The sequence below is a fragment of the Choristoneura fumiferana genome, chromosome 9 (assembly GCF_025370935.1).
Source record: "Choristoneura fumiferana chromosome 9, NRCan_CFum_1, whole genome shotgun sequence".
Classification (NCBI taxonomy): Eukaryota; Metazoa; Arthropoda; class Insecta; order Lepidoptera; family Tortricidae; genus Choristoneura; species Choristoneura fumiferana.
The window spans coordinates 9,694,581-9,713,860 of record NC_133480.1 but is presented as its reverse complement, the minus strand read 5'-3'; the positions used below and the strand labels follow the sequence as shown (position 1 = coordinate 9,713,860).

General features: G+C 37.4%; 1 protein-coding gene across 2 annotated transcripts in view; it reads right to left on the bottom strand.

Annotated features, from left to right (window-relative positions):
• LOC141431186 (rabankyrin-5) overlaps positions 1-19,280 on the bottom strand; it is a 69,554-nt gene that overhangs the window by 10,510 nt on the left and 39,764 nt on the right. For both annotated transcript variants that reach the window (XM_074092241.1, XM_074092240.1), the window contains 11 exons: positions 8,969-9,195; positions 8,214-8,357; positions 7,771-8,140; positions 7,385-7,569; positions 7,111-7,298; positions 6,232-6,385; positions 5,234-5,396; positions 4,695-4,771; positions 3,162-3,330; positions 2,806-3,042; positions 1,729-1,946 (listed from right to left, as the gene is read on the bottom strand). In XM_074092241.1, coding sequence (XP_073948342.1) covers positions 1,729-1,946; positions 2,806-3,042; positions 3,162-3,330; positions 4,695-4,771; positions 5,234-5,396; positions 6,232-6,385; positions 7,111-7,298; positions 7,385-7,569; positions 7,771-8,140; positions 8,214-8,357; positions 8,969-9,195 — 2,132 coding nt within the window. The remainder of the gene's footprint in view (positions 1-1,728; positions 1,947-2,805; positions 3,043-3,161; positions 3,331-4,694; positions 4,772-5,233; positions 5,397-6,231; positions 6,386-7,110; positions 7,299-7,384; positions 7,570-7,770; positions 8,141-8,213; positions 8,358-8,968; positions 9,196-19,280) is intronic.

Sequence of the window (19,280 nt, the reverse complement as noted above, 5' to 3'; positions counted from 1 at the left end):
TACAATTGGAGATTATGGAATACTCCTTGAGGATCGCAGAGGTGCCCCAGAAGTTTTTTTAATTCGAATACCTACACTACAGAATAGAATTTTTTTCTTCAACGGGAGCGAAGCCGCGGGATTAAGCTAGTATTATATATACGAACTGAGAAATCCAGATGCAGAGCCTAGATAAACTCTTCTCAACTCTTTTCATGGTTAGCAACTTATTAATAATTGATATTCAGCTTATGATTACTAATTCTCTACCAAAGTCTTACCACAGAATTGAGTGATGATGATGATGATAATTAGGTTTAGTAAACTCTGTATGCTTTTTATTACCTCTTTTGATAGAAAGAGCTTACCGAAGCACTGTTCATAACAAATTAGGTATGTCTAAACGCACTGTTACAACATGCTCGTTACTAGCATGCTTATAAGAAATGCTTATGAGCATGCTCATGGACTGAAGCAAACGCGTTCACACTTGCTTATTACCTTTCCCCTTCCACCCCGTCTCGAGCTTGCGACTAATAAGCACTCGATAGTAGCATGTCCTGTTCACACATGCTACTAGTTAGCATTTGCTCAATAGTAGCATGCTTCTTGCTACTAAAGAGCATGTGTAACAGCGTCTTAAGGGACTTTGGCCTTACGGATGCCCTTGATAAACTTGATTGCCTGTGCATTTCTGTGCGTGTCGTACAAGGTGACTAAGAGCCCTCTGGTGGCAGCGCTCTCTATTGCTAACTACGAATTCCAACTCCAGCTCTGCGGCGGGAAGGTAAGGACAAACCACCGCACTATTTTCCCAAGAAACTCGTCCTGTACATTGCTACCGATTTTCAACCGACGACCATGACCCACATTAACAAGAGTAGTAACTACGAAAAGTAACTATAAATATAACCTGAATAATAGCAAGACCATCAACCAAGACAAGAAACCGTGGTCAGAATCTCGGTAATTTCTCATTTATCGTACACATATTATGAACACTTGAAAGGCGTTTGGCTCGTATTATAATATGCGAACAGTTATCCAAGACCCTGCTTCTAATTATCAATAAAATACCTATAAATTTTATAGGTCGTAGTAAAATTTTCGAGTAAAGTACAGTTGGTACAAATTTCGTGACTCGATAAAAAATGTGAATATTACCGAAGGAGTACCCCGATCGGGTAGCTAAGTGTCGCAATAGACTTTCGCTAGCTGGCGCTGTCTATTGAGTGTGGCGTGAGCTCCTAGTGTCCGTATACGGCCGCAATTGACGTTCAAAGTAAAGCACCTCGTTTGCGGCTTTGGCGAAATATTTCATTTCGAGTGTGGGGTCAAAAAATCGGTTACGCTTAGATACTCCCGCCACTAGTTTTTGGTGAAATAATTCTTCATAATTTACGAAAAAAACCTGAAAAAAGGAACTATTGATAACAGCGCCATCTAACGGGACATTGCTCATGAGCTAACCAGGAGCAAACCCCTTAAGGCCTCCGCTAACTCGCACCGGGGCACGGCGCCGGCGCCAGCGCGGCGTGTTTATTTCATGTAATGCAGCGCTGCGTGAGGCCGGCCTCTATTGAAATCTAAAACAAATAGCACTCAAACTGACCCGCCTCGCGCCCTATAAAATCACGGAACCGTCTTGACATCATACAACTTCCGTTCGTGAAATATCATCACGCAAAGTTCACGTTGCAATGCGCTGAAGCATCAGTAAAATATATATCAAACTCGTAATAAGCTTACTTGTGAGCATCCCTGTCATTAGGCCTGGCACCGGCTAGTAGCAGACTCCTGAGCAGCACTTCATTTCCCACAGCGGCCGCCAGGTGCAGCGGCGGCGCCAGCGTCGCATCCTGGATGCGCGAGTTGACGTCCACCTCGATAGACAGTAGGAACATCACGCTCTCCATATCGCACTTCTGTATCGCCACGTGAAGGAAGTTTCGACCCTTTTTGTCCACCTATAATAAACAACAGATGTAATTTTAAGGATTTAGCTTCTGATCTTTGTAGGCACTTCGCGTCTAGACGCAACTCTGGTGATTATTTAACCCCTTTCCAGGCATAGGCAAAGTGCAAATGTAAATAAATATTCAGTCGTTAAAAATATTATTCGTTTTTTAATTAATCCCTCTTAAATAAACAATATAAAACTATGATTCTGTAATAGCGTATCTAAATTAGCGGGGCCTGGAAAAGGATTAGAATGTGGACACAGAAATGTGGTCTTTCAGTAATCATCATCGTCATCATCATTAGCCGGAAGACGTCCACGGCTGAACAAAGGCCTCCCCCTTAGAACGGCACAATGAACGACAACTCGCCACTTGCATCCACCGGTTTCCCGCAACTCTCACGATGTCGTCAGTCCACCTGGTGGGAGGCCTGCCAACGCTTCGTCTTCCGGTTCGTGGTCGCCACTCGAGGACTTTTTCCCCCCAACGGTTATCTGTACTTCGAGCGATGTGGCCCGCCCATTGCCACTTCAACTTGCATATTTTTCCAGCTATGTCGGTGACGAATTTCATTTTGTCTTTCAGTACAGTCGAACAAATTAAATCATGACCCAGATTGGAACCTCAATATATTATATATATATTTGGATATTCAATTTCATATTTCGGTCATATTTCCAACAGTGTTTTGTTTTATGTAAAATGAGCATAATTATGCAAGTGTCAACTGTCAGTCAAATTGACATTTTTCTTGTTTGCTGTCAGTCCTTCCCGTTATGTATGTACTAAAAAAACTTTCCCAAAAATGTATAATGGCTTTCAGGAAACTAAAACAATGCCTTGCAAAATATTTTAATTTACGTACCTGTTCGGCAGCCGAGGGATTCTTCTCAAGTATGGCTTGAGCTGCCTTATTATTCCTCGCCGTGAGAGCGGCCGCGAACGGCGACACGCCTTTGTTGTCTCTTGCCGACAAGTCTATGCCCGGCTGGGAGAGAAGGAGAGAGATGATGGCCGCGTGCTGGTTCTCTATAGCAATGTGAAGCGGAGTCTTGCCTTCTGAATCTTTGGAGTTTATGTTGGCCCCGTGTTCCAGGAGGGTCTGTGGAAAATTATCGTTTTGACATTGGAGTTTTAGTAGGTGCTAGTAATTGTGCTGCTTCGTGTCTCGGTGTGAACTGACGCTTATGAAACTGAAAAATTTTGGGGTATTTTCGCTACCTGTATGACGTCAGTGAGCCCCCAGGTGCAGCAAAGATGCAACGGCGCTTGACGCTCGGCCGCCACTTCGCTGCCTTCGCCGCTGGCTCCTGCGCGCCGCGGCGACTCTACATCGCAGCCAGACCGGATCAAGAAAGTCGCCAGCGACTCCTTGTTTTCATCTATAGCCCTGGAGTGGGGAGATACCTACTATTAGAGTAGGCATTAATTAACTGCCGCAAAAGTGTGCCGTAGTATGTAAGTTACTAATATCATCTAATATAAAGAAATAACATAAAATATTTAGTCGGTAATAACCCAGTATATACATAAGCTTAAGCAGTATGGAAGCTAGGCATATTTTTTGAGATAAATACCTACGCTCCAATAGAGCGTTAGGGTTGTCCACTTATTATTTGTAAAATAAAAAAATAAAAAGGTTTAGTACGCGCTGTATTTCGGACGGTCGAATAGCTAAAAATAACATTGACATTGTGTTGGATATTAAAATCTATTAAATATAGCCTCTTTTTAAATCATAATGCAATAAACATAATATAAAAAAAACAACAACTGAGAAACTGGTAGAACGATAGTTAGGTACATATTTCTTACAACTAATTTAAACTATCATTAAAAGAATCACTTACAGCGTAAAACAAATAAACCCTGAGTCGTCTTTTAAACAATTTAACACAATTTATGGCCTTCAAGTCAGTGGGCAATACCTACCTATCACCAAAACAACCAAATGTTTTATTTAAAAGAAAATCAAATCATTTTACCTTTCAACATCAGCGGGGAGTTTAAAAAAAGAAAGCCCCGGTTTTGAAGGATCCGTGTTCAAGCAGCTATACACTGCACAATATTTTTCCAGGCATAGTTTTTAATATCACGGATTGTCTGGGGCGCACGCAATTGAAACAACGCAACGCGGCTTATACTCGTCTCGACCCGTCACCCGCGACTGCAGTACCGCGAGACCCCCTTCGGGGACGTATAGAGCACGCGTCTGTGTGAGTGTATTCGTTTCGATCGATTTGTTCGTAGCTTCCATACTGCTTTAGCTATTAGCTTATATATATATATTGTGGTAATAACGTACAATGATAATTATTAATAGGACGCAGATCACCAACATTATTAACACCCAAGGAATCCAATGCAGTAAATATTCCTCAGCAGTTCTTATTGACACGCCGTTGTCTATCGTGGCCGTGCATTTTACGTATTTACTAAGTAATTTCAAAGTCTGGTAAAACGCACCTGCAAACGCGACATCACATCCTTAGTAGGTATGATCGCCGTAAACGGATGGACGTGGTATTTGAATAAAACGTGTATTTTAGTTGAATAATGTCTTATTACGGACTACATATTTCAAGTAAATTCTTTATAATTATAGTAACTTAAATACTACGCCACAAAAGTCACGAATTCACGTTCTCTTGAACTGTATTTCGCGACAGAATTGTGGTGATATAAGAACAGTCTGAACAGTTAGATATCTTAGTCTAATGGCAAAGTTACTAGGAAGAATTGTTAAGTACTCACTTGTGTAATAAAGTCTGTAAGCATCCATCGGGGCCAGGTCCCCAACAATCAGCATCAGCGCCATTCCGCACTAAAATCTAAAGAAAGCGACACCTTTATGTATATATGAATACCTCACGTACCTTATATTGGTCGGTGTTATTTGAAACGGCCTTAGTATTCCGACGAGAACACTGACTCGTTATGAGTCATACAAAATAAAGATGAGCTCATCAGGTAGGTATTATTGATACCAATTTATCAATTTAAATAACGCGAACACAACTATGAAATAAGTTCTACGTTTTTTTAGGTCTTTTAGTAACTTTTATAATGGCAGTGGTGTATTAGTTTGACGTATCTTACTTCCATGTCACATAATATACTGAGCGGCAAAAAATCTGGCCCTCAAATGTATGCAGTAATAGGTAATTTTGTGTGTAGAGTGGGCCAAAACTTGTGCCGCTATGTATAGTATTAGCCACAGTGGAGAGACCATAGCCTGTGATTTGACGGACTTTCTATTACAATGCAATATTTGTAGTGGTAAGACTAATTACGCTAGCAACTTCTTCCTGTCCGGAGTCGAGGGCGGCCCAGAGCGGCGGCACCCCATTGGCGTCCAGACGACTCATGTCGACGCCTCTAACGCAGAGGGCTTCAACTACCAGCCCCAGGCGGCAGTGAATAGCGAGCTGTAGCGGCGTCTCACCAGCTTCCGTTCTATTAAATAGACACAGACACGTTAAACGCTAAGAATATGAAAACATTTGTATCGGAATAAGTTTTGTCAACCAGAATAACTCAACTTTAATATAAGACCGACGCGATGATGCGTTCTACTCACAAAATACCTCTTTACCAAGACTTATTCATAATGTCATGTCAATGATCAGATTTTTTTATTTTCAATAATGTAAGCATGGCCTAGATATATTTTAAGGTTCAGTGAGAGATATTCATTGCCGGGGTGAGCGATAAGAGGCGCAGACTATTGAAGATTGGACATTATTTTAACGGCAAAAACATAGTTCTTATTTTAAAGTATAATTCAGCAACGTGAATTGATCATCAATATGATAAGGGTCTAGAACTTTTTATTGTTTTTTATTCATATTGATTTATTTTATAAATCAAAGCTTGAGAATGCATGTTATCGAACGGGATCTTTTACTTCAAGATTGGACAAAGAAAGAAATATTAACGTGTGACGTCACACGCGAGTAGCGCCATACCTACTATACGGAGAAAAGCGTTGTTTAGGTAGAAACTTTTTTCTTCGATAAATATTGGATAAATCTATATTTTCATAATACTTATATGTCAAATTCAGGTGTTGACAAATACCGTAGGTACTACTTATATGTCTTTATCTGGACCTTTATGAAATTTCTAGAGAAAAAGTCCTAGAAGACCCATAAATAAAATTGGCGGACTACATACGAGTACAGAATTGTTTTCGAATTAGTTTATCAGATCGGGGAAGCAAACCACAACTAACATAAAGCAAACATAACAAAAAATAAATATGTTTACTTAAAACACATTACAAACTTACAAAGCATCCATATCGGCTCCGTGGTCGAGTAAATAAATAGCTGTTCTAGAATCTTCTTCTACAATAGCTTGATGTAAAACTGTGAATCCTTTGCCGTTGCGAACGTTCGGGTCCGCGCCACTTTCAATGAGGGGTTCCACCAGATTCTTATGTCCTGTTAAAAACATTTATCTGAATTTGTGAGTTCAGAAGAGAGATTATTCGAATGTAGAATACTTTTTCGGAGTATTTTGCCTTTCGCGCGGCGAGTTTGAAATGAACTTCATTGTGGGGTCAGTGCCGACATTTGCGTCACAGAATAATTGTAACAGTACATAGTTCTAGGGTCATTGTAGAGCAACTTTGTTACAATCTAGTGATATTTTTTCCTAAATGCGATTCAGTTAATTGGGCGTTTTCAAAGAAAAGTGTACCCTTTCTTTATTTTGAAATTTTGGAAATAGTATGGCTTTGCCTACTCAGAATCAAGAGCATAATTGATTCTGATCGTTTAAAAATATGTCCCCATTTTTTCATACAAAAAATGTGAATGTTATGTATGAGTCAGTTTTGTCAAGCCCACACTGAGTGTATGAAAAAAAAAACTTCGCAAAACTGAAATTTTTTTTAGGGTAATTTTTTTAAACTATCGGAATCGATTGTGCTCTTGATTCTGAGAAGGAAACACCATATTTTTTCCAAAATTTAAAAAAAATAAAGAGTACACTTTTTTGCAAACGCCCAATTACGTAAGAGACAAAGATTAAAGGGATTCCTACGTGTGTCCGACTTTACGTAAGTCAGATAGATCTGATTATTCGTGCACCTTTTCATGTTGAGATATGTTTTGACTGTTATGTGTGCCTGATGTTTTTTTTTCCATTAGACAATTATTTTTACCTTCAGATAACGCAAGGCTGACCGGTGTGTCGCCTTCGGAGTTCTTCAAGTTAAGATTCGGCAGCAACGTGACGTTACTTTTGTCGTTGGCTGGCATTTCGCCCTTTTCGATTAGTTTTTTATGCTCGAGAATTGCGAGGGCGGCAGTTTCATGATTACTTAACACGGCCAAGTGTAGTGGAGTTTGTCTAAAAAAAAAACCATTTGGTCAGTTTTAGTAGAAATTTTAGAAACTATTTAGAGGCTATTTTAACAGGACCACAACAGAACTGACCTGTAAACTGTGTCTTCGTGTTCCCCGTAAGCGGTCTGCAGATTTGGCCGGGCCCCGTGCTCTAAAAGCGCACTGGTAAGGCGTGCTAGCCCGTTGGCGCAGGCACTATGTAAGGCTGTCAGACCAGCTTCGTTGGTGTGATTCAAATCTCCGTTCAGATGAGCAGTTAGAAATACTGCTGAATCCTAAAAACACCCATTATGTTCTAAAACTTTATCAAAGAAATATTTCAGCAGATAGTTTGCCCGAACATGACTCGGTGTTACAGAAGCCACTCGGTGGTTATGCAACTAAGATCCACCAATAAGCACAGCAATTTTCAAAAAACTGCATTTTTGCAAACTTGCGCGCGTTTCGCGATACGTAGTAGTAGCTGCCATACATACCTCAAACCATCCTTGGGCCAATACGTGCAGCAAGCTATCGCCAGAGCCAGAATAAACTGGATTCGCCTGACATCCTTTGCCCAACAATTTAGCAGCGAAGCCTCTCTCTACAATACTGTCAGTCTTGCCTTCCACGGGGTCCTCCGTGAAGGCGGTTTTATTCGTTACGGGCGTGTCGAAAGGATTGGAACCGTTCATTACTAATGTTTCACTGGAGGATATGGAGGCGCGTCTGTCGTCGACCAATGCATAGTAGAGTGGTGGGTGTTCGTCTGACAGAGTCCGCAGGTTTGTATCCAGTGACGGCTGTTTGAGTAGGAGGTCGAATATCCTTTGATTTCTTGCTATGACAGCTTGATGGAGAGGTGTGCTTGAATACAAAGAAATATACTATAGTCACAGTTTCCGTTTTTATTTGTGTTGTAGGAAGTAGTTATACTTACAAACCCTTTCTGTTTTGTCGATTGATATCGGCGCCTTTTTCAATCATTACTTCAACAATCTCAGCCATTTGGTCCATGGTTTCCTCATCGCAGGAGCTTGAAGTCAACGCGGCTATAAGGTGCAGCGCTGTATCACCCTCCTCTCTACAAATACAATAAGAATATTGAGAATAGCCCTACAACTAGGGCGTAAATACATGAATGAATGAATGAAAAAGTATTTATTTGACATTATTTTTACATAGTTTTTTTGCACATAGCCCTGCAAAACTGTTTACACAGTTTGTCTGCAGGATACAGTCTCTATACAAATATAAAATAATGTAATGTGTAGTTTATTCTTACATATTTTTTTATAATTATTGTTACAACTATGAAAGAGTTTCTACTAAATACTTTTTAAGGATCTTTTTAAAATTATTTTTATCAGTTTCTAGGCGGATGTTATCAGGTAAGCTGTTAAACAAATACGGTAAGTCTTTTGTTTAATGTTCTATCGCCGAAGTAGTTGGTCACTCGGGGCACTTCATATTTACCTGAGGACACCGACCTAGTATTATGACTATGGTTGATCAATACTAAACTACGCTCCAGATTGCTATGATTATTTATGGCTACTAGGTATTTATGTTTTAGTCATTCATTAGTCTGTTTCAAAGATTAGACACAGCAGTTTCAAAAATGTGGCAGTGTAATATAGCAGAATAAGTTATTTTTTTGAGATACCGAATGATAAAAAGTGCCTTTAAGTTTACTTGGTAGTGAGATTGGAGTCAGCCCCGTTGTCGACCAGAAACTTGGCTGAGAAGGAGTCCTGCGAGTCGATGGCGCGGTGCAGCAGCGTGCGGCCGCGGGCACCGCGCGCGTCGGCGTCCGCGCAGTGCTGAAGCAGCGTCGTCGCGATCGACGGGCTGCGGCCGCGCAGAGCCAGCTCTAGCGGCAGCTCGCCGCGCGACGACATCGCGTTCACGATGTCTGTTAACTGAAGCAACGGAAAAGAACATTAATTTCATTTGATGATTTAATTGTCAGTCGTAATTTGAAAAGTAACTTGCTAAAATTTAGCTAGACAAAGATCCACATAAATGGTTTCGTCGTGCATTTGCATTATGGTTTATTTATGAAAGGAAATATCAGTCCCGACGTGGTGACTTATTTGACTCTTTCTTAGTTGACAGAAAAAAGTGGTTCGGACGACACGTTATACGAGTACGTAATTGTTTTTGTTGATCACTGCAAGGGAACTAATTTACAGCAGTTATTTATCTAAATATTCATTAAGAATACATGCTGGCTTACAGTTATAAAAAAAATGCTAAGCTCGTCAATGAGGTGCGAAAAATAACATAATGGGGAATGGATGAAAATTTAAAAAACGCTTGAAACTTTTTTTATGGATAGTAATAACCTTCCTAATTAACAGAAAAAAATAACAGATTTTATAAGTAGCATCAATTAATTTTAAGAAATTAAAGTTTTCTTGCCCGCCAAATTACGACAGTCCGGTCGGTTATGGGTTGTTCCTTAGCCCAGAATAAAAAACATTAAAAAAGAAAAGAAACTGGCATGAGCTTCTATGGGTGTGTACATGAAAAACAGGCTCGGTATTATCCGGGCCGGTAAAGAGTGTCACCTGTCAAAACGAACGAGACAAAGACAGATAAATTCTTTTTTGTCCTGGGCACAACCCGTAACCGACCGGACTATCGTAATTTGTCGGTAAAGAAAACTCTTTAATTTTTTTTTTATTAATTGATGCTACTTAAAAATCTGATATTTTTTCTGTTCATTAGAAAGGTTATTCCTATCGATAAAAAAGTTAGACGCGTTCCTAAAATTATCATCCATTCCCCATTCTAGATAGAAGTGTCTCCAAATCATCGACGAACACGTCCGTGTCCCGGATATAGGATAAAATTTAATTTCATAACGCTGTTACCTTGCTGGCTGTTGGGACACTTTATGGCTCTCCGAGTTCCTAGTAATTTAATTACGATTTGAATCACCTAGCCAAATTAATGGGCCCTTGGACGTATATGTATTCTTGCAAAGGAATAAATTTAATGTTTTATGTTTACAGTAGTACTTAACTATCTTTATCCTCGTGGGGCCTGGCGTAATATATATATGACATAATGTTTGAACTTTACTTGATTGACGTTTGGTTCAAATTGCGATAGCAGAAATTTAGCGTCGGGAGGTTGAAGTAGGTATAGTACTATTATCTATTCTGGGGTATAGTGAATGATGTAGTATGTGTACAGTCACCCGCAACACTACCTGGTACCTAAGACAAAATCGTAGTAAATATAAAGCAAGTTTATTTCTAAGCCATTAGAGTGCTTTGTCCTAATTATTGCAAGTGACTGTACGAGAGAAATAACTCGTGCAGATAAACTTCTCGGAAGGAAGAGTACAAGTTTGTTGACTCGGAACTAAACTAAGTACTCATAAAGTTTGCGCTAAGTAGGTACGTTAATTGCTCACAGTCGATTGCCGGAAGCAGTACTGTTACCTAGCGTTTCCTTCAGCCAACAGTTTTACCAGCATTAGGTACATTACATTTCTCTGCACGTTCACGTAAAAGTACATTGCAAGTAAACGCATCAGACCAAAAACGGTCAACCGTGGGAGGACAGGATGTATTACGACATGTTTGGGCGAACAGACGGCTTTTGTATTCATACGCATTAATTGTTCTTAAAGTGTAAACCCGCTATCTAGTTTATATGCGCGCCACACTCGCACTCGATGTAACTTGATGAATTACAATAATTCACTTTCACGGTTACGCAATCGGTGATGTTATAATTTTTGTACTACACGATCTTTTATTGTTGATTTATTAGGGATAGGGAATATGTTTACCCATTAAATTGGCTATTTATTACATATTTTTATCGTGACAAGCTGTGTTTGCAGACTAAGTTATGCCTATGTTTATACTGCACAGGAAAGAGAGGTAATTTTGCATTTGCTTATCGACTTCATGCAGTTGCACTGCAATGACGCTCAAATCGCTTAATCCAGAGCTGTGTAGTCAGTGAATGCTAAAGCCTGAACGAAAAATCCCATGTAAGTGATTGATTGATTATATATTATAGTACTAGCTTTTGCAACGGCTTTGTTCGCAAATATAGTATATAAAACTAGCTTTTGCCCGCGGCTTCGCTCGTGTTAAATTTGGAGTAACATACATTTACTTTCTGCGATCCTTTTTTCGTGTTTTGATTAATTTTATGGAAATACTCATAATTACATGGAAATACAAATACAGACAGATTTTCTTTTAGACAGATGGTGCAAATTTTGTAATACAAAAATCAACCTACATACGTAATTGTAATTAATTATGATTCTTACCAACTTTGAAACCCTGCTTCGCTGATTCAGGGTTGGAATTTTAGAAAACGTTAAAGTACATACTACGCGTTTTTTTTGCCCGCGACTTCATACACGATATAGGATTATATCACGAGAAATTGTAAAGTTGCGGCGGGACATGAATTACTGTTATGATCTATTTTAACATTCTTAATTGTCGATTAGAGACACATTGTAGCTTTCTATTACTGAAATAATTTTGAAAATCTGCCTCAAAATTGAAACTTATTTTTACTACGCGGAAAGTAGTCTAATGTCAATCAGGGATAGTGTATCTTTCTATTGATAAAAGAATTATTGAAATCAGCTCAATAGTTTCAGAGATTACCCCCAACAAACAAAGAACAAAACAAAGTTGAGATATTTTCCTATTCTTTGGTTGTGTTGCTCTGAAGATGAGCTCTGGTTGAGTTCGAAACGCGTCAGTGTAAAGTGGCGGTGGTGATAGATGGATTTGTGTGATTTGTGTGTGTTCTTACAGTGTGGAGATGGAGGAACTGCATGAACATACATTGCATGGGCATAAAAGTAGCTATCATAAAGGTTGCGGGTGAGCAAAGTAATTGTGTCAGCTCGTTGAACGTACATGTAAAATTTCGTATCTACGCTAACAGCCCTTGAGGAGTTCTGTCATCAGCAGGCGACCCTGGCTGCAAACGCATTGTCATTGAAATTTAACAATCATGTAAAGTCTTTTGCGTGTGCCATCAACTTTTGAGGAGTACCCTTGTACGGAGACGATTCTCGCTAGGATGAGCAGGATATCACTGCTAAATAATTGTTACCAGATTTACATCAGTTTTCCAAATCTCCAGTCCCTAGTTTTATTGGTTTAGCTTATGCGTTTTCTGGTATATAAAATCCTCTTTATTCGTTTTAGCCCGTGGGATATTCGGAAAATCTTTGAAAAGGTTTTTACCTATTAGTATTATCTACCTGCATGCCAAATTTGAAGTCTCTAATATTTATAATTACGGAGTTAGGGCCACTTTGAAGCGAAAACATAAATCCCATTTTATTCCCTATCCCGTAGGAATTTTGATAAATCCTGAAAATTGTTTTTAGCTGTTAGTATTACCTACTTGCTCGCCAAATTCGAAGTCTCTAATAACTATAGTTACGGTAAAAGGGTCAATAATTGAAAGTGAAAATACAAATCCCATTTATTCACTATCCCGTGGGAATTTCGGAAAATCCTGAAAAACCGTTTTTAGCTGTTAGTATTACCTACTTGCATGCCAAATTTGAAGTTCCTAATCATTATAATTACGGAGTTAGGGCCACTTTGAAGCGAAAATATAAATCCCATTTTATTCCCTATCCCGTAGGAATTTTGATAAATCCTGAAAATTGTTTTTAGCTGTTAGTATTAGGTACTAACTTGTTCACCAAATTTGAAGTCTCTAATAATTATAGTTATGGAAATAGGGTCATTAACTAAAAGTGAAAATACAAATCCCATTTATTTACTATCCCGTAGGAATTTCGTAAAATACTGAAAAGTGTTTTTAGCTGTTAGTATTACTTACGTGCATGCCAAATTTGAAGCTTCTAATAATTATACTTACGGAAATAGGACCATTTTCAAGTGAAAATATAAATCCTATTTATTCCCTATCCCGTGGGAATTTCGAAAAATCCTTTCTTAGTGCACGTCTATACTTATTAAGGAACATATATTCCAAATTTCAAGTTTCTAGACCCAGCGGTTTGGGCTGTGAGTTGATCTATAAGTCAGTCAGTCAGTTTCTTCTTTTATATATATAAGATTAATGATTTGCTTACATTTAAGTAGTTGATAGCAACTAACACAGGAGAACTTCCAACACGCACCAATGCATTGCGACACGATCCAAGTTGCGTCGCGAGAAAATTACACCATATTATTATAATATAAGAGTCGGAGTATAAAAAAAAGTATTAGGAACCTTTACTAATCAAAAATCCAATTATTGGCACTTGAGGTATCCCATCTTAGGCCTCTAGATTGGCAACGCATCTGCAATACCCCTGGTGTTGCAGATGTTTATGGGCGATGATGACCTCTTACCACCAGGAGACCCACTTGCTCGTTTGGCATTCAGTCCAAAAATAAAAAGGTAAAGAATCCCGCGGTAATTAAAATAAAATCCATTCTTAGTGCAACCTTTTTATATCAGTCAGTTGGTCGATGAATCATTCATTTAGTGACATAATTAATTTACAGATACAGATGATGATTAATCAAACATAAATCTTACCGCCACTTTTTGTTTCTACAGTAAGTAGACGGATTAATTGAATACGATTATTTTGAAACAACCTAGCGTTTATTTTAATTGCGTCTCACGGGAAATCCATAATAAAGTTGTCATACTGTCTACGCGTATAGTAAAATTCGTAATTTTATAGATATTTCTCGTATAAACTAGAAGTTTTATTTTTTTATAAATAATGTTATTTAGCGCGGGTAATTGTCCTGTCGCCCTATAAAAACTCCATGTTACATACTTTTCCTCTAATAAGGCTTCTCACGTAGGTACGGTCTAAATAACTCGCTAGCAACTGAGTTAGCGTTTTAAAGAACTTGCACTAATTGAGTACATAGCAAGTGACGTAATGTGATAGTTTCAATGGAGTATAGTTACAGTCCCATTGACATGCGTGACAGCACCAGAAGTGATTTGTGACATACGCGTCGGAGTAGATACACTCACACACATTATATTATATTATGGTTAGACGATCCGTATGGGATCATCCTCCTTCAATGTTATTTGTTTCGGTTTATACATAAACAAATGTTGAGTCAGATTGTAGATTCACAGAACTAGTTGTTTTCGAACATGGTTTTCCGGGTCGCTAACTAATTGAGTGCGATACTTACTTAGTTGTCAAGCAGTTTAAACCGTCTTCAAAAAAAGAGGTTTTTGAATTGATTAACATGGCACTCTCCTATATAGCATTTCAACTTTCAACCGCTGTAACTATATTCTCATAATAATAATAAAGAGAAGAACGAAATCAGTTCACTTTTTTTCAAAATACTTATAAATAGCTTTAAAAGTTATAAACTACTTAAACTAAACCGATAGTTACAATATTTTTTCAAACGGTTCTTCAAATTAATAATATGTAATAGGGTATATTGCGATTTTTGCTTTAGAAAATAGGTAAGTATATAAACAATCTTGACTGTTTTTTCATTGAAAGACGCTTTTAAAAAACGATGACAATACGGATAAACGATCATACTTCTTTGTTCTTTAATTGTTAATTGCTTTTTATTTATTTTGTAAAATGACTAGCTTTTGCTCGCGACTTCGTCCGCGTGGAATAGTAACTTTGGGAAGTATTTAAGAGGCGACCTACGCCAGTCACTGCTATTTTTAAACAGACGTGGTATAAAATTGGTGTACTTCGTGGCAATAAAAAAAATATTACGATAATCTTGATCGTATTCCTGAGTTAGTCGTTGCTTTCAAAACACGATTAAACTAATTTGGCTCGATAGATTTTATTGCCAAAGTGAGCTCTTACTTTGATTTAGAAACCAAAAATACTCCGTTATTTATAAAGACACTATAATCAAATTACTAAGTCTGATTTACAAACAAACGTAATAATAATATCTGTCGTGTTATTTCTTAAATCTAAATCGTAATTTCTTTGCATTTATTTTATTTCCAAATTTTTGATGAGCAAAGACTTACGCCACGCCGACGACATATTGCTTCTCTGTCACTTCAACGCAGAGAAACAGTGAGCGCTTAGGTGCTCTGCCTGATTGACCTGCGTCGCTTTTCTCCACAAAATTCATTTACGAAAAAAAACTTTTACATTTACACTTCTTTCATAACACTCAATCTATGAGTAAGGAAATTATTATTAAATTACGTTATCACTGTATTTTGGGTATTTAAGGTGTTTTAGGATAGTCAACACCGAGAAATAAATTAAATAACGCACAAAAAAAACAAGAAGCCCTCATACTCGTACAATGACAGACAACATGTCAGAAGATGTCAGAAGTTGTAAAGTAAGTGTGTTGTTTATTACAAGAATTAGGTAAGTACAGAAAAATTGGTTAGTAGTCTAAATAGTTTTATTGGCTCCATATTTGTCTATTACTTATAAACTGATAACTACCATAGTAGGAATATAGGACATGTGTTCAAACTTAATACGTGTCTGATACGAGTATATAGCCTACCCAACGAAGACCAAAAACTGCCTCTCCGGGGAAATCTCGCGTATAAGTCAATTTTGGCATAGTTGTAGGGGATGGTGTTTAAGACCACATACTAAAAGTAGGTACTGATGGGTGGGGTAGAGCTAACGGGTGGGGAGGAGTTTGTGTAAAAGTCCCATTTAGTTTTTCGTAAATAACTCGTAAACCACAGCAAAAAATGTTCTAAAACATAAGTAATCAAAATACAAAAAAAATCTAAACATTTTTTTTAAGTATGGCGATGGATGGATGTTTGTTACTCTTTCACGTAGAAACTACTGAACGGATTTGCATGAAATTTGCCATACAGGTAATAAATACCCTGGATTAACATGTTCTACAGTAAAAAAACGCACTGAGGTCTCTGAACCAGATGATGATACATCTACACTACACAAGCACTATTTTAGTACAGTAAGTACCTACATTATTTTGAGACACCCACTAAATAACATGACTTATATAAAACAAATATTTACTTTATTAATCGTTGGGCAAAGTAACTTATTGATTGAATTTTATAACGGGCAAAGTTATTTAGACAACATTGCCCGCATGCGTTATAATAGTAGAAAAAGTTCTCACTTACAGGTTCAAATACTGCACTTTGTGCTTTTTGTATTAGTGTTAATAAAATATCCTTCTTTCTTTCTTTATACGTAATTTCTCCACTCTTGGAACTCCAGTTTTATAAATCTAAAGTACAATTAAAATAGTAAATAATTTATTAATTCAGACAAAGTGATTGCATTTAGTCGTTAGGTAACAGTTCATAGTTTGGTTTTTCTAGTAAGCCGTCCCTTTTATCAAATGGGCACAGTTTTTTCTGCGAGTACTCGTATCTCCAAGAATATTTATGTTGAGTATGAATATCCTACTTGTGTCAGTTCTTGACTTTTGTTTTTTTAATGTATTTATTATCAGTATGTAATCAAGCGATTTGTTTCAAATTTTAAAGTTGTTCTTTATATAGATTTACATCGCCACTCAAAAATCATATAAATTTAAAAAAAAGACCAAATAAAAAGACACATTTATTTTATTTGGTTTTGAAGTAGTGACACCTCTAACTTTTTTTCTAAGAATTAACCATACATTGACCTACTACTTGCCGAAATATCAAAGTTTTGTAGGTGGTACTTCCTATTAAAAATAAGGGACATACGTGGCCTAGTTCTGTATTCAATCGGTGTTTTTAGTGTCATATACAAACTGTTGTTGTTAAAATTTGTTATTGGTTATTAGCGTTTAACTCATAAATATGATAAAATTATTAGAAAACTCAAACATAATATAGAGGTGTTTGTATACATACGACATTGATAGAACACTGATTGAATACAAATTGCTGATTTTTGACAGGACCCCCTGTCCCCTGTTTGGAGTAACGCCTGGAAAATTTTGATATTTAGGCAAGCAGGCGAGAAAAAATCTAGAAGTTGACACCTCTGTCATGCTGAGGACGCTGGTCTCTTTTTCTGGTTTTTCTGTGCATCTATATTTCAGTTTGTATTTTCCTACCGACTATGGCCTTGTTGTAACAGGATCATAGCGGGTAATATTTGGAATTGGAACTAATATTGACACAAAAGTACATTGTGCATTAAGGGCTGTAAAAAGGGGATTATTAACGAGAGTCTATTAGAAGCCTGAGCTTAACTGACTTCAGAAAAAAGGAGGAGGTTATCAATTCGGTTGTATTTTTTATGTTGGTTCTGAATTTTGGGCAAAAAACCGTCAACTTTGCCTTAGGGCCATTTTCTTATAAAATCGATTGTCACGAATGAGTATTTTTTGTTCAATAAAGGGTTTATAACTCTCTATTGTACATAAAACATATAAAAATAACAGTTATCAGAGCAAAGTACAATGTTTATTTTGTGTTTATTAAAATTTAAGTTTGTAAACGTAAGTGCTTTATAAAATTATAAACGTGGGTAATTTTACTCAAAATAATGTCCACTTGTGATTGAAAAAATTGCCCGCCAGGCAATGTTATGTCCTTTGAATGTTTTATCCGACTGTACGAAGCAAATGAGGTTTTTGGTTTTCAAATAAAAAATCGATACCTATCTGCAAATGGATCCATATTTTAGTGTATACCTACCTAAATGAGTATAGGTATTATAAGTTATCTTCAGTTTTGTCTACATTTTGAGAAATATATCTTGCTTAATTTTTAATATTTTGATATAGGTATTTCTCTAGCAAGAAATTACTAATACACTTTTAGAAATGTAGGTGTATTTCATAGGCCATAGTTAAATTAAAGTGTACCTAAGAAAATAAAAGTTAGGTGAACTTTAGTATTGTGTCACCCGAAAGACGTCCACTGCTGGACATAATAGGCCTCTCCCAAGGCTCTCCACTCAGACCGGAGTACAATAAAGAGTCATTGTATTGTATTGGAATGCAGCTTTGAAAATACTCATAATAACCGAATTTTCACATTTTTCGTAATTTTGGCGATTTTCAAGTTAATAAAAACGAATTACCTAAGTGCATAAAATTGAATCAGTTTGAACGTGGGAAATTGTAACGTCATAGCCTTGTCATAGCAGTCAGTATATGACGTATTCAATACAAACTCCATAACAAACGATCGTTTTGACATTTATGAAAAACTTTAGCGGTACCGTATTTCGCCGCGCTGCGCGCGAAAACGCGTCGCTGTCAGATAACGCCTACGAACAAATCGCGGTTGCACGCGATCTATCTCAGAGGGGTCGCGGGGGTGAGGTACAAAACCGCTCGCGCCGTTTGGCGTGGGTGGACTCTTAAGAATCACTCTTGAACCTCAGATCCGGATTTACCCATCTCTATGCCGAGCACGGCGGCATTCCGAGAGGTTTTGCGCACACAGCATCCGAAGACATAACCAATGGACTTTTTACTCTCCCGTGACTGAGTGGCAGTAAATAAAAAAAAATTATCTATGTACCATGTTTTATTTCAACAACAACAATTTTAAATTGTATAATGTACATACAATCAAATTACACAACTTGTAAAAGCCGCTAATCAAATCAATTGTTACAAATGCATTATGATACAATCACCATCTCTTTGTTCTGCGCGGCGCTTCTTTTCGACTACATTATGCTACAAACTAACAAGTAAACCGATGCGGTATGGCCACGTATTACATAACTTGATTTCGTAAGTGTTCTATGTTTGTTCAATCAGCTGAACAATTTTATAAATAATTATTGATTATTGATATCATTAAATGCTCATCACTTAACCTATGTGGCGGAGGCCCCGGTACAATGCTGTACAAAGCAATACAAAAACATATTTTAAAAATAAATTCTTCCGATTACTCATGCACATAATTAGTAGTTCTAATGTTTCCATTATTATGCAATATGCATCCCTACACTAGTAGGTACATTCTATACCATTAAAAATATAAATAAAGAACACAATATAGTTAGTCGCTTACATAGTGAACGCAAAACTTATTATAATAA